General features: G+C 48.6%; 1 protein-coding gene across 1 annotated transcript; it reads left to right on the top strand.

Moving 5' to 3' along the window:
* The first annotated feature begins 11,986 nt into the window (after positions 1-11,986).
* Positions 11,987-22,212, top strand: LOC142478406 (uncharacterized). The gene is made up of 5 exons (XM_075582473.1): positions 11,987-12,101; positions 16,148-16,280; positions 17,640-17,719; positions 18,282-18,596; positions 20,149-22,212. Exons 1-5 carry the CDS (start codon positions 11,993-11,995, stop codon positions 20,403-20,405), a joined length of 894 nt encoding a protein of 297 aa, XP_075438588.1. The 5' UTR covers positions 11,987-11,992; the 3' UTR covers positions 20,406-22,212.
* Positions 22,213-24,094: the final 1,882 nt, after the last annotated feature.

Here is a 24,094-nt window from a genome sequence, read left to right as displayed (position 1 = left end):
GTTTGGTGGGGGTATTGTGTGTAGTGGGGGTATTGTGTATGTGTGTAGGGGTATTGTGTGTGGTGGGGGTATTGTGTGTGTGTGTATGTGCGTGTGTGTGTGTGTGTGTGTGTGTAGTGGGGGTATTGTGTAAGTGTGTAGGGGGTTTGTGGGGGTATTGTGTGTATGTAGTGGGGGTATTGTGTATGTGTGTAGGGGTATGGGGGTTTGGTGGGGTGTAGTTGTGTAGTGGTGTGTGTGTGTGTGTGTGTGTGTGTGTGTGTGTGTGTGTGTGTGTGTGTGTGAGTGTGTGTGTGTGTGTGTGTGTGTTGTGTGTGTGTGTGTGTGTGTGTGTGTGTGTGTAGTGTGTATGTGTGTAGGGTGTGTGTGTGTGTGTAGTGTGGGTATTGTGTATGTGTGTAGGGAGTGTTGTGTGTGTGTAGTGGGGGGTATTGTGTATGTGTGTAGGAGGTTTGTGTGTGTGTAGTGGGGGTATTGTGTATGTGTGTAGGGGTTTGTGTGTGTGTAGGTGGGGGTATTGTGTATGTGTGTAGGAGGTTTGTGTGTGTGTAGTGGGGAGTATTGTGTAGTGTGTAGGGTTTGTGTGTGTGTAGTGGGGGTATTGTGTATGTGTGTAGGAGGTTTGTGTGTCGTGTGTAGTGGGGGTATTGTGTATGTGTGTAGGGGTTTGTGTGTGTGTGTAGTGGGTATTGTGTTATGTGGATGGTAGATGTGTGGCGGTTGTGTGCGTGTGCGTGCGTGTGTGTGCGTGTGTGCGTGTGTGTGTGGTGTGTGTGTGTGTGTGTGTGTGTGGTGTGTGTGGGTAGGGGGTATTATGTATGTGTGTAGGGGGTTTTGTGTGTGTGTAGTGGTGGGTATTGTGTATGTGTGTAGGAGGTTTGTGTGTGTGTAGTGGGGGTATTGTGTATGTGTGTAGGGGGTTTGTGTGTGTGTGTAGTGGGAGTATTGTGTATGTGTGTAGGGGTTTTGTGTGTGTGTGGTGGGGGGTACTGTGTGTGTGTGTGTGTGTGTGTGTGTGTGTGTGTGTGTGTGTGTGTGTGTGTGTGTGTGTGTGTGTGTGTGTGTTGTGTGTGTGTGTGTGTGTGTGTTGTGTGTGTGTGAGTGTGTGTGTGTGTGTGTGAGTGTGTGTGTGTGTGTGTGTGTGTGTGCTGTGTGTGGTGATGTGTGTATGTGTGTCGGTGGGGTCTTGTGTAGTGTGTAGTGGGGTTTTGTGTGTGTAGTGTTGTAGAGAGTATGTGTTAGGTGTTGTGTGTAGTGGGGGTATTGTGTATGTGTGTAGGGGGTTATTGTGTGTGTGTGTAGTGGGGGTATTGTGTATGTGTGTAGGGGTTTGTGTGTGTGTAGTGGGAGTATTGTGTATGTGTTGTAGGGGGTTTTGTGTGTGTGTGGTGGGGGTAGTTGTGTGTGTGTTGTGTGTGTGTGTGTGTGTGTGTGTGTGTGTGTGTGTGTAGTGTGCTGTGTGTTAGTGTGTGTGTGTGTGTGTGTGTGTGTGTGTGTGTGTGTGTGTGTGGTGGGGTATTGTGTATGTGTGTAGGGGGTTTGTGTTGTGTAGTAATGGGGGTATTGTGTATGTTGTGTAGGTGTTTGTGTGTGTGTAGTGGGGTATTGTGTATGTGTGTAGGAGGTTTGTGTGTGTGTAGTGGGGGTATTGTGTATGTAGTGTAGGGGTTTGTGTGTGTGTAGTGGGGGTATTGTGTTTGTGTGTAGGAGTGGTATTGTGTGTGTAGTGGGGTATTGTGTATGTGTGTAGGGGTTGTGTTGTGTAGTGGGGGTATTGTGTATGTGTGTAGGAGGTTTGTGTGTGTGTAGTGGGGGGTATTGTGTATGTGTGTAGGGGGTTTGTGTGTGTAGTGGGGGTATTGTGTGTATGTGTAGTAGGTGGTTTGTGTGATTGTGGGGGTATTGTGTAGTGTGTAGGAGGTTTGTGTGTGTGTAGTGGGGGTATTGTGTATGTGTGTAGGGGTTTGTGTGTGTGTAGTGGGGGTATTGTGTATGTGTGTAGGAGGTTTGTGTGTGTGTAGTGGGGTTATTGTTGAGTATGTGTGTAGGGGTTTGTGTGTGTGTAGTGGGGGGTATTGTGTATGTGTGTAGGAGGGTTTGTGTGTGTGTGTAGTGGGGGTATTGTGTATGTGTGTAGGGGGTTTGTGTGTGTGTGTGTGTGGGGGTATTGTGTATGTGTGTAGGAGTTTTGTGTGTGTGTGGTGGGGGTAGTGTGTGTGTGTGTGTGTGTGTGTGCTGTGTGTGTGTGTGTGTGTGTGAGTGTGTGTGTGTGTGTGTGTGTGTGTGTGTGTGTGTGTGTGTGTGTGTGTGTGTGTGTGTGTAGTGGTAGTGTGTGTGTGTGTGTGTGAGTGTGTGTGTGTGTGTGTTGTGTGGGGGTATTGTGTATGTGTGTAGGGGGTTTGTGTGTGTGTAGTGGGGGTATTGTGTATGTGTGTAGGTGTTTGTGTGTGTGTAGTGGGGGTATTGTGTATGTGTGTAGGGGGGTTTGTGTGTGTGTAGTGGGGGTATTGTGTATGTGTTGTAGGGGGTTTGTGTGTGTGTAGTGGGAGTATTGTGTATGTGTGTAGGGGTTTTGTGTGTGTGTGGTGGGGGTACTGTGTGTGTGTGTGTGTGTGTGAGTGTGTGTGTGTGTGTGTGGTGTGTGTGTGTGTGTGTGTGTGTGTGTGTGTGTGTGTGTGTGTGTGTGTGTGTGTGTGAGTGTGTGTGTGTGTGTGTGAGTGTGTGTGTGTGTGTGTGTGTGGTGGGGGTATTGTGTATGTGTGTAGGGGGTTTGTGTGTGTGTAGTGGGGGGTAATGTGTGCGTGTAGTGGGGGTATAGTGTATATGTGTGTAGGGGTATTGTGTGTGTGTAGTGGGGGTATTGTGTGTGTGTTGCTGACACACGGAGGTGTGTGGCGTTCCTGGGCCCCTGGGAAGGTTGGCGCTCCCGCCTGTGCATCCCGGGGGTTTCCCGGCACCGGGCTTGGGTACTGCTATTTATAACCTTTACCCATCAGCCACGGCAGCCTGGGCACAAGTACCTGCCGGGCTGGGGGAGGTAACCATTAACACTGCAGCCTGGGCACAAGTACCTGCCGGGCTGGGGGAGGTAACCATTACACGGCAAGCCTGGGCACAAGTACCTGCCGGGCTGGGGGAGGTAACCATTACACTGCAGCCTGGGCACAAGTACCTGCCGGGCTGGGGGAGGGTAACCATTACACTGCAGCCTGGGCACAAGTACCTGCCGGGCTGGGGGAGGTAACCATTACACTGCAGCCTGGGCACAAGTACCCTGCCGGGCTGGGGGGAGGTAACCATTACACTGCAGCCTGGGCACAAGTACCTGCCGGGCTGGGGGGGAGGTAACCATTACACTGCAGCCTGGGCACGAAAGTACCTGCCGGGGCTGGGGGAGGGTAACCATTACACTGCAGCCTGGGCACAAGTACCTGCCGGGCTGTGGGGGAGGTAACCGTTACACTGCAGCCTGGGCACAAGTACCTGCCGGGGCTGGGGGAAGTAACCGTTACACTGCAGCCTGGGCACAAGTACCTGCCGGGCTGGGGGAGGTAACCATTACACGGCAGCCTGGGCACAAGTACCTGCCGGGCTGGGGGAGGTAAACCATTACACGGCAGCCTGGGCACAAGTAACCTGCCGGGCTGGGGGAGGTAACCATTACACTGCAGCCTGGGCACAAGTACCTGCCGAGCTGGGGGAGGTAACCCATTACACTGCAGCCTGGACAAGTACCTGCCGGGCTGGGGGGGAGGTAACCATTACACTGCAGCCTGGGCACAAGTACCTGCCGGGGCTGGGGGGGAGGTAACCATTACACTGCAGCCTGGGCACAAGTACCTGCAGGGCTGGGGGAGGTAACCAGTTACACTGCCGCCTGGGCACAAGTACCTGCCGGGCTGGGGGAGGTAACCATTACACTGCAGCCTGGGCACAAGTACCTGCCTGGCTGGGGGGAGGTAACCACCTGCCGGGCTGGGGGAGGGTAACCGTTACACGGCATGCCTGGGGCACAAGTACCTGCCGGGCTGGGGGAGGTAACCGTTACACTGCAGCCTGGGCACAAGTACCTGCCGGGCTGGGGGAGGTAACCGTTACACTGCAGCCTGGGCACAAGTACCTGCCGGGCTGGGGGAGGTAACCGTTACACTGCATGCCTGGGCACAAGTACCTGCCGGGCTGGGGGAGGTAAACCGTTACACGGCAGCCTGGGCACAAGTACCTGCCGGGACTGGGGGGAGGTAACCGTTACACTGCAGCCTGGTCACAAGTACCTGCCGGGGCTGGGAGAGGTAACTGTTACAACGGCAGCCTGGGCACAAGTACCTGCCGGACTGGGGGGAGGTAACCGTTACACTGCAGCCTGGGCACAAGTACCTGCCGGGCTGGGGGGAGGTAACCGTTACACTGCAGCCCTGGGCACAAGTACCTGCCGGGCTGGGGGAGGTAACCGTTACACACGGCAGCCTGGGGCACAAGTACCTGCCGGGCTGGGGGAGGTAACCGTTACACTGCAGCCTGGTCACAAGTACCTGCCAGGCTGGGAGAGGTAACTGTTACACGGCAGCCTGGGCACAAGTACCTGCCGGACTGGGGAGAGTAACCATTACACTGCAGCCTGGACAAGTACCTGCCGGGCTGGGGGAGGTAACCATTACACTGCAGCCTGGACAAGTACCTGCCGGGCTGGGGGAGGTAACCGTTACACGGCAGCCTGGGCACAAGTACCTGCCGGGCTGGGGGAGGTAACCATTACACCGCAGCCTGGGCACAAGTACCTGCCGGGCTGGGGGAGGTAACCATTACACTGCCAGTGGCTGGCCACACACACACACACAGACACACACACACACAACACACACACACACACACACACACACACACACACACACACACACACACACACACACACACACACACACACACACACACACACACACACACACACATACACGCGCACGCACACACACACAACACACAGCCTCACACACACACACACACACACAGCCACACACACACACACACACTACACACACACACACACACAGAGCCTCACACACACCCACACACACACAGCACTCACACACAACACACACACAACCCACAGCCTCACACACACACACGGCCTCACACACACACACACACACACACACGGCCTCACACACACACACAGCAGAAACCCAGCAGACACACACAGCCACTCACACACAGCAGAAACTCAGCACACACACACACAGCAGAAAACTCAGCAGACACACACAGCCACTCACACACAGCAAGAAACTCAGCAGACACACACAGCCACTCACACACAGCAGAAACTCAGCAGACACACACACACACAGCAGAAACTCAGAACACACACACACACAGCAGAAACTCAGCACACACACACACACACAACACACAGCAGAAACTCAGCACACACACACACACAGCAGAAACTCAGCAGACACACACAGCCACTCACACACAGCAGAAACTCAGCAGACACACACAGCCACTCACACACAGCAGTAAACTCAGCAGACACACACACACAGCAGAAACTCAGCACACACACACAGCAGAAACCCAGCAGACACACACAGCCACTCACACACAGCAGAAACTCAGCACACACACACACACAGCAGAAACTCAGCAGCACACACACACACACAGCAGAAACTCAGCACACACACACAGCAGAAACCCAGCAGACACACACAGCCACTCACACACAGCAGAAACTCAGCAGACACACACACACAGCAGAAACTCAGCACACACACACACAGCAGAAACCCAGCAGGACACACACAGCCCACTCACACACAGCAGAAACTCAGCACCACACACACACAGCAGAAACCCAGCAGACACACACAGCCACTCACACACACAGCAGAAACTCAGCACACACACACACACAGCAGAAACCCAGCAGACACACACAGCCACTCACACACAGCAGAAACTCAGCACACACACACACACACACAGCAGAAACTCAGCACACACACACAGCAGAAACCCAGGCAGACACACACAGCCACTCACACACAGCAGAAACTCAGCACACACACACACAGCAGAAACTCAGCACAACACACACACAGCAGAAACCCAGCAGACCACACACAGCCACTCACACACAGCAGAAACTCAGCACACACACACAGCCACTCACACACAGCAGAAACTCAGGCACACACACACACAGCAGAAACTCAGCACACACACACACAGCAGAAAACCCAGCAGACACACACAGCCACTCACACAACAGCAGCAGAAACTCTGCAGACACACACACACACAGCAGAAACACAGAAGACACACACAAATAGCCACACACAAATAGCCACACACAAATAGCCACACACACACAGCAGAAACACAGCAGACACACACATAGCCACACACACACACAGCAGAAACACAGCAGACACACACGCCGCACACAGCAGAAACACAGCAGCCACACACACACAGCCACGCCCACAGCCACCCACACACAGCAGCAACCCAGCAGACACACACACAGCAGACACACACACACAGCAGACACACACACACACACGTACAAACAACAAAAATCCCCAATTATTAAGGGGTGAAATATTAGACGTATATGAGCCAACTTTAATAGACAAACAACAATGTGACTAATTGGGGGGCGCCCACAGAATACAGTGACATACGTGGCTGTTACATACAGTGACATACGTGGCTGTTACATACAGTGACATATACGTGGCTGTTACATACAGTGACATACGTGGCTGTTACATACAGTGACATACGTGGCTGTTACATACAGTGCGTATATATAGTGATCACAAAAAACATTAATATACTCACTCGTGACAGTGTCAAAAATAAATATTGCATACAGTGAAAGGTTAGTAACAAATATGGTTGTACCTCCAGCTCTCAAACCCCTCTGGTAAGGACTGATTGAGCCACCTGTGCTGAAGCTGGGACTGATTGAGCCACCCTGTGCTGAAGCTGGGACTGATTGAGCCACCTGTGCTGAAGCAGGGACTGATTGAGCCCCCTGTGATGAAGCAGGGACTGATTAGGCCACATGTGCTGAAGCAGGGACTGATTGAGCCACCTGTGCTGAAGCAGGGACAGATTGAGCCACCTATGCTGAAGCTGGGACTGGTTGAGCCACCCGTGAAATCTATGCAAAGCTGGGACTGGATGAGCAACCCGTGCTGAAGCTGGGACTAATTGAGCCTCCTGTAATGAAGTAGAGACTGATTGAGCCACCTGTGTTGAAGCAGAGACTGATTGAGCCACCTGTGCTGAAGCAGGGACTGAGCCCCCTGTGCTGAAGCAGGGGACTGATTGAGCCCCCTGTGCTGAAGCTGGGACTGGATGAGGCCACCCGTGCTGAAGCTGGGGACTGATTGAGCCACCTGTACTGAAGCTGGGACTGATTGAGCCACCTGTGCTGAAGCAGAGACTGATTGAGACACCTGTGCTGAAGCATGGACTGATTGAGCCACCTGTGCTGAAGCAGGGACTGATTGAGCCCCCTGTGCTGAAGCAGGGACTGATTAGGCCACATGTGCTGAAGCAGGGACTGATTGAGCCACCTGTGCTGAAGCAGGGGACAGATTGAGCCACCTATGCTGAAGCTGGGACTGGTTGAGCCACCCGTGCTGAAGCTGGGACTGGATGAGCAACCCGTGTGCTGAAGCTGGGACTAATTGAGCCTCCTGTAATGAAGCAGAGACTGATTGAGCCACCTGTGCTGAAGCAGAGACTGATTGAGCCACCTGTGCTGAAGCTGGGACTGAGCCACCTGTGCTGAAGCAGGGACTGATTGAGCCCCCTGTGCTGAAGCTGGGACTGGATGAGCCACCCGTGCTGAAGCAGGGACTGATTGAGCCACCTGTGCTGAAGCAGGGGACTGATTGAGCCACCTGTGCTGAAGCAGGGACTGACTGAGACGTTGACACCATTACCATGTACATAGCTGTCCCGTGTGCATATAATTGGAGCGCACGCCTCCCCTCCTCCTTCTCTTTTTTTGTCGCCGTGCTGCGTACGCGAGATAAGAATGAGAGACCGCACGTCTGACCCGCTCCGGTATTGGGGGGACTCCCCTCGTCGGGATCAGTTTTTCCCCTGTGCAAGCCGGACGCGCCCTCTGGGAATTCACATCATCGCGCCATTTCCGCTGGACGGTTTTTTAGCGCTATGCAGGGAGTCCGGCCTTCCTGTTCCCGGGCGCGCAGTTCCCGTGCAAACTCCAGCACCAGCCGCTGGTCCTCCGTGTCACTGTCGCGTCACGTGTGTGGGTGTCACTGTTATACACCTGTATACTTGTGTATAATATTACAGGGGGTACGCAAAGTTTTGACCCTGCGTCCCCCCCCCCCCCTGCCTTCTCACCTCCCGGCTCGCGCCCCCCCCTCCCCCCGTCTATGGTGTCGTGTGACATCATGTGACCTCCGCGGTGTCATATGACGCCAGTTACCACTGCGACGCGTCGCCGAATATCAGGTAGGGAAAAGTTGCAGAGGCCTTGCACGGTCCCTCCCCCCCACACCCCCCCCCTTAATTTAAGTGCCCTGGGGAGAGAGCGCGAGACCTCTGTAGCCGCCGCGCCCCCCCTGGAAATTTTCCTGCCCCCCCCCCCCCATTTTGCGTACCCCTGTTATATTACATTAGGGAGGGAGCACTCTGGGAAGTATATCCCTCGTAGCGCTCTGCGGTTAGGTGGAGGGGAGAGGGGAGAGAGAGGGGGGAGAGGGGAGGGAGATTCCATTGGGGGAGGGGAGAGGAAGAGAGAGGAATAGGGGGAGGGTGGTGGAGCGGAGAAAGAGGAATAGGGTGGGAGAACGGAGGGGAGAGAGGGGGAGGATGTGGATGGAGAGGAGGGGGATGGAGAGGTGGGGGGAGAGGAGGAGGACAGGAGGGGAGAAGAGGGAGGGAGAGGAGGGAGATTGAGGGGGGGGAGAGGAGGGAGATTGAGGGGGGGAGATTGAGAGGGAGAGGAAGGGAGATTGGTAGGGAGAGGGAGATTCAGTGGGGGGAGGGAGTGGGGGGAAAGGAGAGAGAGAGGAGGGGGAAGGAGAGGAGGGAGAAATACGGAGAGGGGGGAGGATGTGGATGGAGAGGAAGGGGATGGAGAGGGAGGGGAGGGGGGAGAGGAGGAGGAGGGGAGGGGGGTGAGAAGAGGGAGGGAGAGGAGGGAGACAGAGGGGGGAGAAGAAGGGAGATTGAGAGGGGGAGGAAGGGGAGATTGGTAGGGAGAGGGAGATTCAGTGGGGGAGGGAGAGGAGGGAGAAATAGGGAGAGGGGGAGGGAGAAATAGGGAGAGGGGGGGGAAGGGAGAGAAATAGGGAGAGGGGGAGGGAGATTGCGAGGAGGGAAGGAGGGAGAAAGACAGAGAGGGGGGCAGAGGGAGAGGAGGGGGGTGGAGAGGACTGATCAGAGGGGGAGATGGAAACAAATCCCACAGCAGTCTAACATGTATTCAACTCCTCGGTGAGATGTTATATATGTGGTAAGTAATGACGTCACAACGTTGCCACTTGGTTTACGGCATATTATTTATTAATATAAATAGTTTTTTTATTACCTAATAGTGAAGTAATATATATATATATATATATATATATACATACATACATACATACATACATACATACATACATACATACATACGCGCACACACAAACACACACATACACACACACATACACATTTGGGGCACTCAAATCAATGTCCTCAGAACATAGAAGAGAAAAACACTACTGATCTTCACAGGTTCCCCAGCGGACAAACCAGGCGCACACTCACCGGTTCCCCGAAATAATCCCGATGGCAACAAGTCCCCGGCCCTTCCCGAGTCCTCCATAAAACCTCACTTGTCACACGTCCGATACAACACACAGCATATTAAACCGGTGCGTCAGAGACGGCTTTCCTGCCCCCACCGGGTTACAAGGTGCCCTTCCACAACGCCCTGCCTCCCGATCCCACGTGGCGATGGGTTCTCTAACTACACGTTGTCCTTGATGGAGGTCACGGGGCGTCCGTGGCTGATGCCACGATGATGGCGGTAAGAGTACCTCGAGGGATTGACTGGGTTTGGTCACCATGGACCACATAGCGGTTATAATAGTGAATCCCTCTCTAGACTTACCAAACAGCTAGGCGGGTGCCCCTCCCAACGTACCACTAGGGTGGCCAGGTGGCTTCTCCAAAAATACTGGACTCAATGGCGAAACGGGGCGTCGGGTCACTGTGTCCAGGGAGGAAAATACCGGGGGACACAGACATGTCCAGTATTACATGCACCTCTCATTTATTACTGGACAGAGTGTCCAAATACAGGACAGTCCGGTTCAACACCGGACACCTGGCAGCCCCTACGTACCACACGGGCGTGGATCTAGACCTTACCCTTGATAGGCTCCCGTTGTACCCTAGCGTGGCTACATCGTTATAAACGGGAGCTGCGTTCTAACGGTGAAACTCCTCTAAAGCGTGGCATGGTCCACCCAAAGGATGACCCAACTGAGAAGGATCTCCCCGATGGGTGCCTGACAGACGCAGGGCCCCCCTCTGCCACCGAGGACACTCATTCAGGGATACAGTCGTATCTGAATGGAGTTGGTTTCGATGCAATAGGGGCTATTGTGAAAATACAGGAAGCCTGTTGTAGACATATCCTAAACGGGGAACGGTAAGAGACGCGTACCGAATGGGAACCAGTACAGAGGCATTGCGGAGGATGGGTGCCAGACAGACACAAAATTGTAATATTCTTTATTTAGGCCTCGAACAGAAAGATTTGGATAAGCTATATGTGCCCCTGGTGCAGTACATTGATTGCATATAGGGGTATATACACTGTATATGTATATGGTCCCCCTCCCTTGATATTTTGTTACTCAATGTTTATAATATATTGAAAAAAATGGTATTTACTCCCGTTTTATACGTTTGCTTTTCGCCTATTTTCCTGATTGTTCTGCGTGGTGTAGTTGTGTTGTGTAACTATTGTTGTGTTGGGTGAGTGTTCTGTGTTGTTGTAACTATTTTGTGTTGTATAGTGTAATTGTTCAGTGTTGGGTAGTTGTGCTACTGTTCTGTGTTGTGTAGTTGTGTTACTGTTCTGTGTTGTGTAGTTGTGTTACTGTTCTATTGTTGCGTAGTTGTGTTACTGTTCTGTGTTGTGTAGTTGTGTTACTGTTCTGTGTTGTGTAGTTGTGTTACTGTTCTGTGTTGTGTAGTTGTATTGTGTAAATTGTTGTGTGGTCACAGTCATCCCACCTACACACGTCTGGAATTTACAGAAAATGAAACTAAAATCCAGGAAGTTAAATTTCCAGAACAAGAAGAGACACAGAGAGACAGACACACACAGAGAAAGAGAGACACACACAGAGAGAGAGAGAGAGAGAGAGAGGAGAGAGAGAGAGAGAGAGAGAGACAGAGAGAGACAGAGACAGAGACACAGAGAGACAGAGAGAGAGAGAGAGAGAGACACAGAGAGAGAGAGAGAGAGAGACAGAGAGACAGAGAGGACAGAGAGAGAGACACAGAGAGAGAGAGAGACAGAGACACAGAGAGACACAGAGAGAGACACAGAGAGAGACACAGCGAGAGACACAGAGAGATAGAGACACACAGAGAGAGACACAGAGAGAGAGAGAGAGAGAGAGAGAGAGACAGAGAGAGACACACACAGAGAGAGACACAGAGAGATAGAGACACACAGAGAGAGACACAACACAGAGAGAGAGAGAGAGAGACACAGAGAGAGACAGAGAGAGAGAGAGACACACACACACACAGAGAGAGAGAGACAGAGAGACACAGAGAGAGAAGGAGAGAGAGAGAACAGAGAGAGAGAGTGAGACAGAGAGAGAGACAGCCGGTATATATAATATATATTTACAGACACAATACAGAGAGGGATACTGGGAGAGATAATACAGACAAGCCAGTAATATATAATATATATATAGTATATATATATATGCGCTGCTGGAGGGTTGATCTCAGGGTTGATCTCAGGATGGAAATCGTCTTCAGACTCCAAATCCCTTTACTGTTCCTCCTCATAACTCTGCTGATCCTACAGCCAGGTAACTAGAGACATATACAGTATACATACAGTATACAGGCATGTACACACACAGAGACATATACACACTTATACACAGAGAAACATATATACCCCAAAGACATATACATACACAGGCATACACACACAGAGACATATACATACACAGCGACATATACATACACAGCGACATATACATACACAGAGACATATACATACACCAAGACATTTATTTATTTATTTATTATTTATTTATAAAATATTTTACCAGGAAGTAATACATTGAGAGTTACCTCTCGTTTTCAAGTATGTCCTGGGCATATACATATACATACACAGAGGACATATATACACACACAAGAGACATATACACACACAGAGACATATACATACACAGTGACATATACATACACCGAGACATATACATACACAGAGACAATATACATACACAGAGACATATATACACACACAGCGCACATAATACATACACCAAGACATAAACATACACAGTGACATATACATACACCGAGACATATACACACACAGAGACATATACACACATAGCTACATATACATACACCAAGACATATACATACACAGTGACATATACATACACTCGAGACATATACACACACAGAGACATATACATACACAGAGACATATACATACACAGAGACATATACATACACAGAGACATATACATACACAGAGACGACATATACACACACAGCGACATATACATACACCAAGACATAAACAATAACACAGTGACATATACATACACCGAGACATATACACACACAGAGACATATACACATAGCTACATATACATACACCAAGACATATACATACACAGTGACATATACATACACCGAGACATATACACACACAGAGACATATACATACACAGAGACATATACACACACAGAGACATATACATACACAGAGACATATACACACACACAGAGACATATACATACACAGAGACATATACATACACAGAGACATATACACACACAGAGACATATACATACACAGTGACATATACATACACAGGCATATACATACACAGTGACAATTACATACACAGAGACATATACACACACCGAGACATATACATACACAGCAACATATACATACACAGCGACATATACACACATAGCTACATATACATACACCAAGACATATACATACACAGTGACATATACATACACCGAGACATATACACACACAGAGACATATACACACACAGAGACATATACATACACAGAGACATATACATACACAGCGACATATACACACACAGAGACATATACACACACAGAGACATATACATACACAGAGACATATACATACACAGTGACATATACATACACAGCGACATATACATACACAGCGACCATATACATACACAGTGACATATACATACACAGAGACATATAACATACACAGAGACATATACATTACACAGAGACAATATACATACACAGAGACATATACATACACAGAGATATATACATACACAGTGACATACATACACAGGCATATACATACACAGTGACATATACATACACAGGCACACAGGCATATACATACACAGTGACAATTACATACACAGAGACATATACATACACAGCAACATATACACACACAGAGACATATACATGCACAGAGACATATACATACACAGCGACATATACATACACAGTGACATACATACACAGGCATATACATACACAGTGACATATACATACACAGAGACATATACATACACAGCAACATATACATACACCAAGACATATACATACACCAAGACATATACATACACAGAGACATATACATACACAGAGACATATACATACACAGAGACATATACATACACAGGCATATACATACACAGTGACATACATACACAGGCATATACATACACAGTGACAATTACATACACAGAGACATATACATACACAGAGACAATTACATACACAAAGACATATACATACACCAAGACATATACATACACCAAGACATATACATACACCAAGACATATACATACACCAAGACATATACATACACAGAGACATATACATACACAGAGATATATATACACACAGACATATACATACACAGAGACATATACATACACAGCGACATATACATTCTCAGAGACATATACACACACAGAGACATATACACACACAGAGACATATACACACACAGAGACATATACATACACAGAGACATATACATACACAGCAACATATTAATTCACAGAGACATATACAGTACATACACAGTGACATACATACACAGGCATATACATACACAGTGACAATTACATACACAAAGACATATACATACACAGAGACAATTACATACACAAAGACATATAGATACACAGCGACATATACACACAGACATATACATACACAGCGACATATACATACACAGCGACATATACATACACAGTGACATATACATACACCAAGACATATACATACACAGAGACATATACACACACAGAGACATATACACACACAGAGACATATACATACACAGAGACATATACATATACAGCGACATATACATTCACAGAGACATACATTCACAGAGACATATACACACACAGAGACATATACATACACAGAGACATATACATACACAGAGACATATACATACACAGCGACATACATACACAGGCATATACATACACAGTGACATACATACACAGGCATATACATACACAGAGACATATACATACACAGCAACATATACATACACAGAGACATATACATACACAGAGACATATACATACACAGCGACATATACATACACAGAGACATATACATACACAGAGACATATACATACACAGCAACATATACATACACAGCGACATATACATACACAGAGACATATACATACACAGAGACATATACATACACAGTGACATATACATACACAGCAACATATACATACACAGAGACATATAAATACACAGTGACATACATACACAGGCATATACACACAGTGACATATAGATAAACAGGCATATACATACTTATACACACAGAGACATATATATATATATACACAGAGACATATATATATATATATATACATACATATATATATATACATACACAGAGACATATACACACAGAGACATATACACACAGAGACATATACACACAGAGACATATACACACAGAGACATATACACACAGAGACATATATATATACATACACAGAGACATATACATACACAGCAACATATACATACACAGCGACATATACATACACAGAGACATATACATACACAGAGACATATACATACACAGTGACATATACATACACAGCAACATATACATACACAGAGACATATAAATACACAGTGACATACATACACAGGCATATACACACAGTGATATATAGATAAACAGGCATATACATACTTATACACACAGAGACATATATATATATATATATACACAGAGACATATATATATATATATATATATATATATATATATATATATATACATACATATATATATATATACATACACAGAGACATATACACACAGAGACATATACACACAGAGACATATACACACAGAGACATATACACACAGAGACATATATATATACATACACAGAGACATATACAGGCATACCCCGGTTTAAGGACACTCACTTTAAGTACACTCGCGAGTAAGTACATATCTCCCAATAGGCAAACGGCAGCTCGCGCATGCGCCTGTCAGCACGTCCTGAACAGCAGTACCGGCTCCCTACCTACTTGTACCGAAGCTGTGCGCATGCGGGGAGACTATAGAGCCTGTTACACATGTGTTGTTTCCACCAGTTATGCACGTATATGACGATTGCAGTACAGTATAAGCATCGATAAGTGGGGAAAAGGGCAGTGCTTCACTTTAATTACATTTTCGCTTTACATACATGCTCCGGTCCCATTGCGTACGTTAATGCAGAGAGACATATACACCCCCTCTCCCCCTCTCTTTCTCTGTGGGTCTGCCCTCCTCTCACCAGCCCCCTTCCCTCCCAGTTACCCCGCAGATGGCCGGGGGTCTCGGTGCTTGCCGCTGTGAGAAGATAAAACCCCCTCCTACCCCTACGCTGCTAGTAAAGTACGCTGACAATGTGCTGGAATATGAGGACTGTCCCGCCAACCTCATCAGGTACTGATCCCTAAACTCACCCCCCCTCTCACTCTCCATCACCCCTTCCTCATTATCTCTAGTCCTTTTTTCCCTCTCCACCCCCTTCTCCATTTTCTTACTCTCTCTCTCCTTCTTTTCTCCCTCCTACTCTCTCCCCTTCTCTCTCCCTACCAACCTTCTCCCTCTCACCCTCCCCTTCTCTCTCCCTCTCACCCACCCCTTCTCTCTCACCACCCTTCTCTCTCCCTCTCACCCTCCCCTTCTCCCTCCCTCTCACCCTTCTCTCTCTCTCTCATCCTCCCCCCTCCCTCTCACCCTTCTCTCTCCCTCACCCTTCTCCCTCCCTCTCACCCTTCTCTCTCCCTCTCACCTCCCCTTCTCTCTCCCTCACCCTTCTCCCTCCCTCTCACCCTTCTCTCTCCCTCTCACCTCCACTTCTCGCTCCCTCACCCTTCTCTCTCCGTATCACCCTCTCACTCTTCTCTCTCTCCCTATCACCCTATCACCTCTCTCTCTCTCTCTCGCTCTATCTCTCTGTCTCTCTCTTTCTCACTCTTCTCTCTCTCTCTCTCGCTCGCGCTCTCTCTCGCTCGCGCTCTCTCTCCTCTCTCTCTCTCCTCTCTCTCTCTCTCCTCTCTCTCTCTCTCTCACTCTTCTCTCTCACTCTTCTCTCCCTCTCACTCTTCTCTCTCTCTCCCTCTCTCCCTCCTCTTTCTCCCTATAACCCTTCTCTCTCTCCATATCACCCTATCACCTCTCTCTCTCTCTCTCTCTCTCTTGCTCTCTGTCTCTCTCTCTCTCTCTCTCACACACACTTCTCTCTCCCTCTCACTCTTCCCTCTCTCCCTCTCTCCCTCTCTCCTCTCACTCTTCTCTCTCTCCCTCTCACTCTTCTCTCTCTCCCTCTCTCCCTCTCTCCCTCTCTCCCTCTCACTCTTCTCTCTCTCCCTCTCTCCCTCTCACCCTTCCCTCTCTCCATATCACCCTATCACCTCTCTCTCTCTCTCTCTCTGTCTCTCTCTCCCTCTCTCCCTCCTCTTTCTCCCTCTCACCCTTCTCTCTCTCCATATCACCCTATCACCTCTCTCTCTCTCTCTCTTGCTCTCTCTCTATCACTCTTCTCTCTCCCTCTCACTCTTCTCTCTCCCTCTCACTCTTCTCTCTCTCCCTCCTCTTTCTCCCTCTCACCCTCCCCTTCTCTTCTCTCTCCCTCCCCTTCTCTTCTCTCTCCCTCTCAATCTTCTCTCTCTCCCTCTTTCTCCCTCTCACCCTCCCCTTCTCTTCTCTCTCCCTCTCACTCTTCTCTCTCTCCCTCTCTCCCTCCTCTTTCTCCCTCTCACCCTTCCCTCTCTCACACTCTCCTCTTTTTTCCTTCAGGTTTATCTTCCCGAATGGAAATTTTTGTGGCAAAAAGTCAGAGGATTGGGTGCGATATCTTATCTGCTACCTGGATAAAGGTGAGCTGAGGTCATGATGATGTCATGCATACACCAGTGAGCTGTGAGGTCATGATGATGTCATGCATACACCAGTGAGCTGTGAGGTCATGATGATGTCATACATACACAAGTGAGCTGTGAGGTCATGATGATGTCATACATACACCAGTGAACTGTGAGGTCATGATGATGTCATACATACACCAGCTAGCTGTGAGGTCATGATGATGTCATACATACACCAATGAGCTGTGAGGTCATGATGATGTCATACATACACCAGCTAGCTGTGAGGTCATGATGATGTTATACATACACCAGCTAGCTGTGAGGTCATGATGATGTTATACATAAACCAGTGGGCTGTTATATCAGCAGATTTGTGTATGTGTATATGTGTGTATGTGTGTATGTGTGTGTGTGTGTGTGTGTGTGTGTGTGTGTGTGTGTGTACACAACCAACATCAGTGTGAGGTTGGTTGTACTGGCTTTGCAGTTTGAGACTTGGGTAGGTCTTCACCACACATTATTTATATATATATATATATATATAATCTCAATGTCTCCTCTCCCCTGGCAGGCACCGCTACTCATGACTGTCTCAGTATCCTCAGCTCTAAACCTCATCAGGATTGCATCAAGGGCTCAGAGAAACGACTACTCCCTAACCCTCCCACATCCCCCCCTCCTACATCCCACCCTCCCACATCCCCCCCTCCCACACACCCCCCTCCCACATCCACTCCTCCCACATCCCCCCCTCCCACATCCCCTCCTCCCACATCCCCCCCTCCCACATCCCCTCCGGCCAACGCGGACCCCCAGGCACAAAACCCCACAGACCAGCCATGGACCTCCACTGTGCAACTGCAGGAGGACACACAGACCCAGCGAGGTATGTATACAGGGGCAGCTCGCTGTATACAGGGGCAGCTCGCTGTATACAGGGGCAGCTCGCTGTATACAGGGGCAGATAGCTGTATACAGGGGCAGATAGCTGTATACAGGGGCAGATAGCTGTATACAGGGGGAGATAGCTGTATACAGGAGGTAAAGAACTGTTTGCAGGGGGCAGGGAGCTGCATACAGGGATGGGGGCTGTATATAGGGATACAGGTTAGTATACAGGGGGCAGGGGCTGTATATAGGGGATAGCTGTATACAGTAATAGGAGCTGTATATGGGTACATGGAATGTTGCTCTCATCGTCTCATTTCTCTCTCTTCCCACCAATCTGCCCAACTTCTTCTCATCCTTCTACTCTCTCCCCTCTCTGGTCCTCCTCTTTCACCCCTCCCCCCCCATCCTCGCTCCTTTCTTCCCCCTCCTCTCCTCTTTTTACCCCCTCTACCCTCCTCCTTCTCTCCCCTTCTCCTCACCTGTCCCTCCCTTTATCTCTCTCCCCTCATCTCTCTCAACCCTACTCTTTCTCTCACCATTTCCTTCCCTTTCCCTCCGCTTCTTTTTCTCTCCCCCCTCTCGAACCCTCCTCTTTATCCCTCCTCTCTCGCCCTATCCTCGCGCCTCCCCTCCTCCACCCCCTCCTTTTCTCCTCTCCCCTCCTCTCTTCCTTCCTTCTTCTCTCCCCCTCCTCTCTCATCCCACTCTCCTTACTTCTCTCCCTCCCCCCTCGTTCCCACTCTCTCCCCTTCCTCCTCCTTCACTCCTCCTCTCCCTACATCTCTCTCGCCTTCTCTTTCTCTCCCCCTCGCCTTACCTCTCTTTCTCTCTCCATCCCCCTTCGTTCCTCCTCTTTCCCCCTCTCCTCCTCCTTCTCTCCCCCCCTCTCCTTATCACTCTCTCCTAATCTCTTTTTTTCTCTCTCCCTCCCCCCTCGTTCCCGGTCTCTCCCTCCTTTACTCCTCTATCTACCCTCCTCTCCCCTCATCTTTATCCCCCCCTCTCCTTATCTCTCTACCTCTCTATCTCTTTATCTCTCTCCCTCCTCCCTCATTCCCGCTCTCCCCTCCTTCTCTCTCCCCATCTCCTTACCTTTCTCTCCTCTCTCCTCTCTCTCCCTACCTTTTCTCTCTCTGTCTCCCTTCATTCACCCTCTCTCCCCCTCTCCTTACCTCTCTTTATCTCTCTCCGCCCCCTTCATTCCCCCCTCTCTCTCTCTCTCTCTCTTTCTTCTTCTCCTCCTCTCTCCCCCTTTCCTTACCTCTCTTTATCTCTCTCCGCCCCCCTTCATTCCCTCTCTCTCTTCTCCTCCTCCTTCTCTCTCCCCTCTCCTTCCCCCTTCATTCCCCCTCTCCTTACCTCTCTCTCCACCCCCCTTAATTCTCCCTCTCTTCTTCTCCTTCTCTCTCCCCCTCTCCTTCCCCCTTCATTCCCTCTCTCCTTACCTCTCTTTATCTCTCTCCGCTCCCCTTCATTCCACCCCTCTCTCTCTCCTTCTCCTCCTCTCTCACCCTCTCCTTCTCTCTCCCTCCCCCTCCCTCTCCCAGCCTTGGGGAACACCTCAGGGGATCAGCAGGCTCGAGACTCCCCAAATCTGAACTCGGAAGTGGGGAACAAGATGAAGAACATGACAGTAGCCGTTATCTCGTTACTCCTCGTTACCTTGGGCCTGGTGGCTACCGTTACCGTTCTGATCTGCCGGAGGAAGAGGAGAGGTGGGAAAAGCCCGTCTCTCCCCCTCATCACACAGTGTACGGCCTCCAACCCCAGGTACCAACTGGCGCCCGAGACAGATCACACGTGACCCGCGCACGCACAGCCGGGGATGGACACGCAGCGCTTGTGTGTGTGTGAGAGAGAGAGAGAGGGGGGGGAAACGAGGTGTGTGTGCGTGTGTGAGAGAGAGGCGGAAGGAGTGTGCGTGAGAGACAGGGGACACGAGGCGTGAAAGAAGGGGGACAGGAGGCGTGTGGGAGCGAGAGCGGGGACGCGAGACGTGTGCAAGAGGGGGAGAGGAAGCATGTGAGACACAAGGTTACATAATTACATAGTAGACGAGGTTGAAAAAAAGACGTAGGTCCATCAAGTCCAACCTATGCTAAATTTAGACGTTTGATGCAAGATACGATCTTGTTTGACTATTACTAATCATTTTGTATTCCTGAATATTATCCCGTATTAAACCTTCAAGTAGTTTCCCTACTATTGAAGTCAGGCTTACAGGTCTGTAATTCCCTGGTGGTGATCTAGCTCCCTTTTTTAAATATAGGCACCACATCTGCTTTACGCCAATCTTGTGGTACTGAGCCTGTGGAAATGGAGTCCTTGAATATTAAATATAATGGTTTGGCTATTACTGAGCTTAACTCCTTGAGAACTCTTGGATGTATGCCATCGGGGCCAGGTGCCCTGTTTTTTTTTGTTTTTTCAAGCCGCCTATGAACTTCTTCCTCGGTTAACCAATTGCTCATTAATATGGAGATTGTGGCTTCCTCCTGCGGCACTACTATTGAACTTGATTCTTCCCTGGTGAACACAGAGGCAAAGAATTTGTTTAATACCTCTGCTTTTTCCTTATCTCCAATGATCTGCCTGCCCATCTCACACTGAAAGGGTCCTATATTTTCTTTCCTCTTGTTTTTGTTATTAAGGTACTTAAAGAACTGTTTTAGGGTTGTTCTTACTTTCTATTGCAATCCTTTTTTCATTATCCATTTTTGCTAATTTAATTGCCCTTTTGCAATCTTTGTTACATTCCTTATAATTCTAATACGATGTCTCCATCTCTTCTGATTTAAAGAATCTAAACGCCTTCCTCTTCTTGTCCATTTCCTCCCCTACCTGTTTATTTAGCCACATTGGTTTTGACTTATTTCTTTTATACTTATTACCCAAGGGTATACACCGATAAGTGTGCTTTTCTAACAATGTTTTAAAGACTGACCATTAAGGTGTGTGAGAGAGGGGACGACACAAGGTGTGTGTGATTGTGGGGGGCACACACAAGAGCTGTGTGGTTGAGGGGGAATGACACAAGGTGTGTGTGATTGAGGGGGGGCACACACAAGGGCTGTGTGATTGAGAGGGAACGACACAAGGCGTGTGTGTTGCAGATGGGAAAAAAGGAGGTGTATGGTTGAAGTGAGAGGGGGGCATCACTCCCCCTGTGAGACAGGGAAGGGGTTGGGGGCATGACACATGTGTGTAGGAGAGGGATACACAAGGCTACAGCAGCGTGTGAACCTACATGAAGCCAGTTTGTCGTGTGCTCATCATTCATACGATTTTGTTTCCGTAATCCGAGCGAATCCCCCTCTTAATTTACTAACCAGCTTCATCCTTGCTGAAACGACGATGATGCCCAGCGTGTCTCACTTCCCCATGCCCAGTGGTCAGTGTATAACGCGGCACAATGACAAAAAGAGTACTTTTATGTAGATGTAGAAATTAAAACAGCTGTCTGCGAGAAGGGTTGCCGGCTATGCACTTTTGAAAAAAAAATACAAATACATATATATATATTTTTTCAGTTCTGACAAATGGAAAACCCTGTAATAAAAATGAGACAGGCCGGTGTACAGTCCATATAAATAAAGAGAGAATTGTGTGACCGTTTGTGTTTTCGTACGATGTTTAACGGGAATATAAGAAGTAGGGGGCGACCGACCGAAGTATAACAACCGGTAAGCGAAGAGAGAGAAGTAAATAAGACGCATTGAAAGAGGTCATCCAATCGGCACGCTCAAAAATACACATTATCTTTCGTTGCTGTAAAATGTGCAGCTTTTGCTTAGAAAACTAATGAGCTCGGCTGCCGATTGGTTGGTTCTGTCGTGAAGATCCGCACAGACCCGACTTCCCAGGGTTCACTACGACCGACCTTTCCGCGCCAACTAATCCCTCGGTCAGTGTAAGGCTGCGTCCGTACAGGGGGGGGGGGGAGCCGCGCGGACGCCGAGGCTCGTCTGCGCAATCGGGAACGGTTGCGTGAACTGGCAGACGAGCCTCAGCGTGCGCGATCGGGAGGCGGGGGGGGGGGGGGACTGACGTCGCCGAAGCGACGACGTGTCACGGGGCCGCTGCTCCGCTCTGATTGGAGGTTTTCAGCCGACGGCGCGCTCAGAAACAGGTTCTGCTGGAAATCCCTTGCGCCTCAGCACGCCTGCGGACGCTCGGCGGGAGCCCCCCTCTCAAGAACATCCTCGTTGAGGATGACGGAGCTCAGCGCGGAGCGTCCGCATGGCTCAGCGCCGCCTGTCCTATGGACTCGGCCTAGCACAGCAGCTACAATGTATTTCTGATATCCCAAAAGGTAACATCATCTATTGCAGTTTGCAGCTCACACTGCTGGGAACATGGGCAACAAATGATAACAAGCAGCAAAGTGTTGGAAAGATCTTGCACCGCTGGGGAGCTGGGCTGCAACCGGCTGTAGAAATCAAAGGATGCTCAGTGTGTTAAATACTCATTACAAATGGCGGTCAGAGTTACAGTAAAACAAGCAGTAAGTATGATCTAATATTACAGAACTGATTTATTTTAGCACACGTAGGCTATTGCTCCTTTAAAGGGGAAATCCACCCAATATCCTGCATGTGGCTTTTTTTGGTTCTGTAATATTACATAATACTTGCTGCATTCATTTTCTTTTTAACATTTCATCAACGCTGACTGCCATTTTTAATGAGTATTCCTCTTACTGAGCATCCTTTGATCCCCCTGTAGCTGGCATTATTCCCCCTTCCCAGATCTTTGCAACACTTTCCTGTCTGTGATCATCTGTTGCCGCTGTTCCCAGGAGTTTGAGCTGCAAACTGTAACAATAGATAATGTTACCTTAGTAATATAAGGTTACATTGTTTATTTATGTATAAAAATGTGTTACCAGGAAGTAATACAGTGAGAGTTACCTCTCGTTTTTCATGTGTGTCCTGGGCACAGAGTTATGATGACAGATACATGGTTACAAATACATAGTTACATTATGTGAGCAGGGTTATACATTATATACAAGACATTACATGCACAGTTAGGGATAATATATGTTATAGGCAGTGTTCGACAAACCTATACATTTGCTCGCCCCGGGCGAGTGGATTTAACCCCCGGGCGAGTAAATATTGACCCAAGCAGCACACGTTTGGTACTAGGTGGCGAGTAGATTTTTTTGTGATTTGTCAACCACTGGTTATAGACGTATGTAACAGTTACAGATAATATATATTATAGGCGTATGTAACAGCAACAGATAATATATATTATAGGCGTATGTAACAGTTACAGATAATATATATTATAGGCGTATGTAACAGTTACAGATAATATATATTATAGGCGTATGTAACAGCAACAGATAATATATATTATAGGCGTATGTAACAGCTACAGATAATATATATTATAGGCGTATGTAACAGTTACAGATAATATATATTATAGGCGTATGTAACAGTTACAGATAATATATATTATAGGCGTATGTAACAGATAATA

The sequence above is a fragment of the Ascaphus truei genome, unplaced genomic scaffold (genome assembly GCF_040206685.1).
Source record: "Ascaphus truei isolate aAscTru1 unplaced genomic scaffold, aAscTru1.hap1 HAP1_SCAFFOLD_2398, whole genome shotgun sequence".
NCBI classification, from domain to species: domain Eukaryota; kingdom Metazoa; phylum Chordata; class Amphibia; order Anura; family Ascaphidae; genus Ascaphus; species Ascaphus truei.
Note: the sequence above shows the minus strand (reverse complement) of the source record. Positions and strands in the feature narration are given on the sequence as shown.

Bases quoted from the DNA above. Each gene is read 5' to 3' on its own strand.
- LOC142478406 (XM_075582473.1), top strand. From the start codon at position 11,993: ATGCGCTGCTGGAGGGTTGATCTCAGGGTTGATCTCAGGATGGAAATC. The intron at 16,281-17,639 runs GTACTGATCCCT...TTTTTCCTTCAG, and splicing joins TGTCCCGCCAACCTCATCAG to GTTTATCTTCCCGAATGGAA. The intron at 17,720-18,281 runs GTGAGCTGAGGT...CTCCCCTGGCAG, and splicing joins TATCTGCTACCTGGATAAAG to GCACCGCTACTCATGACTGT.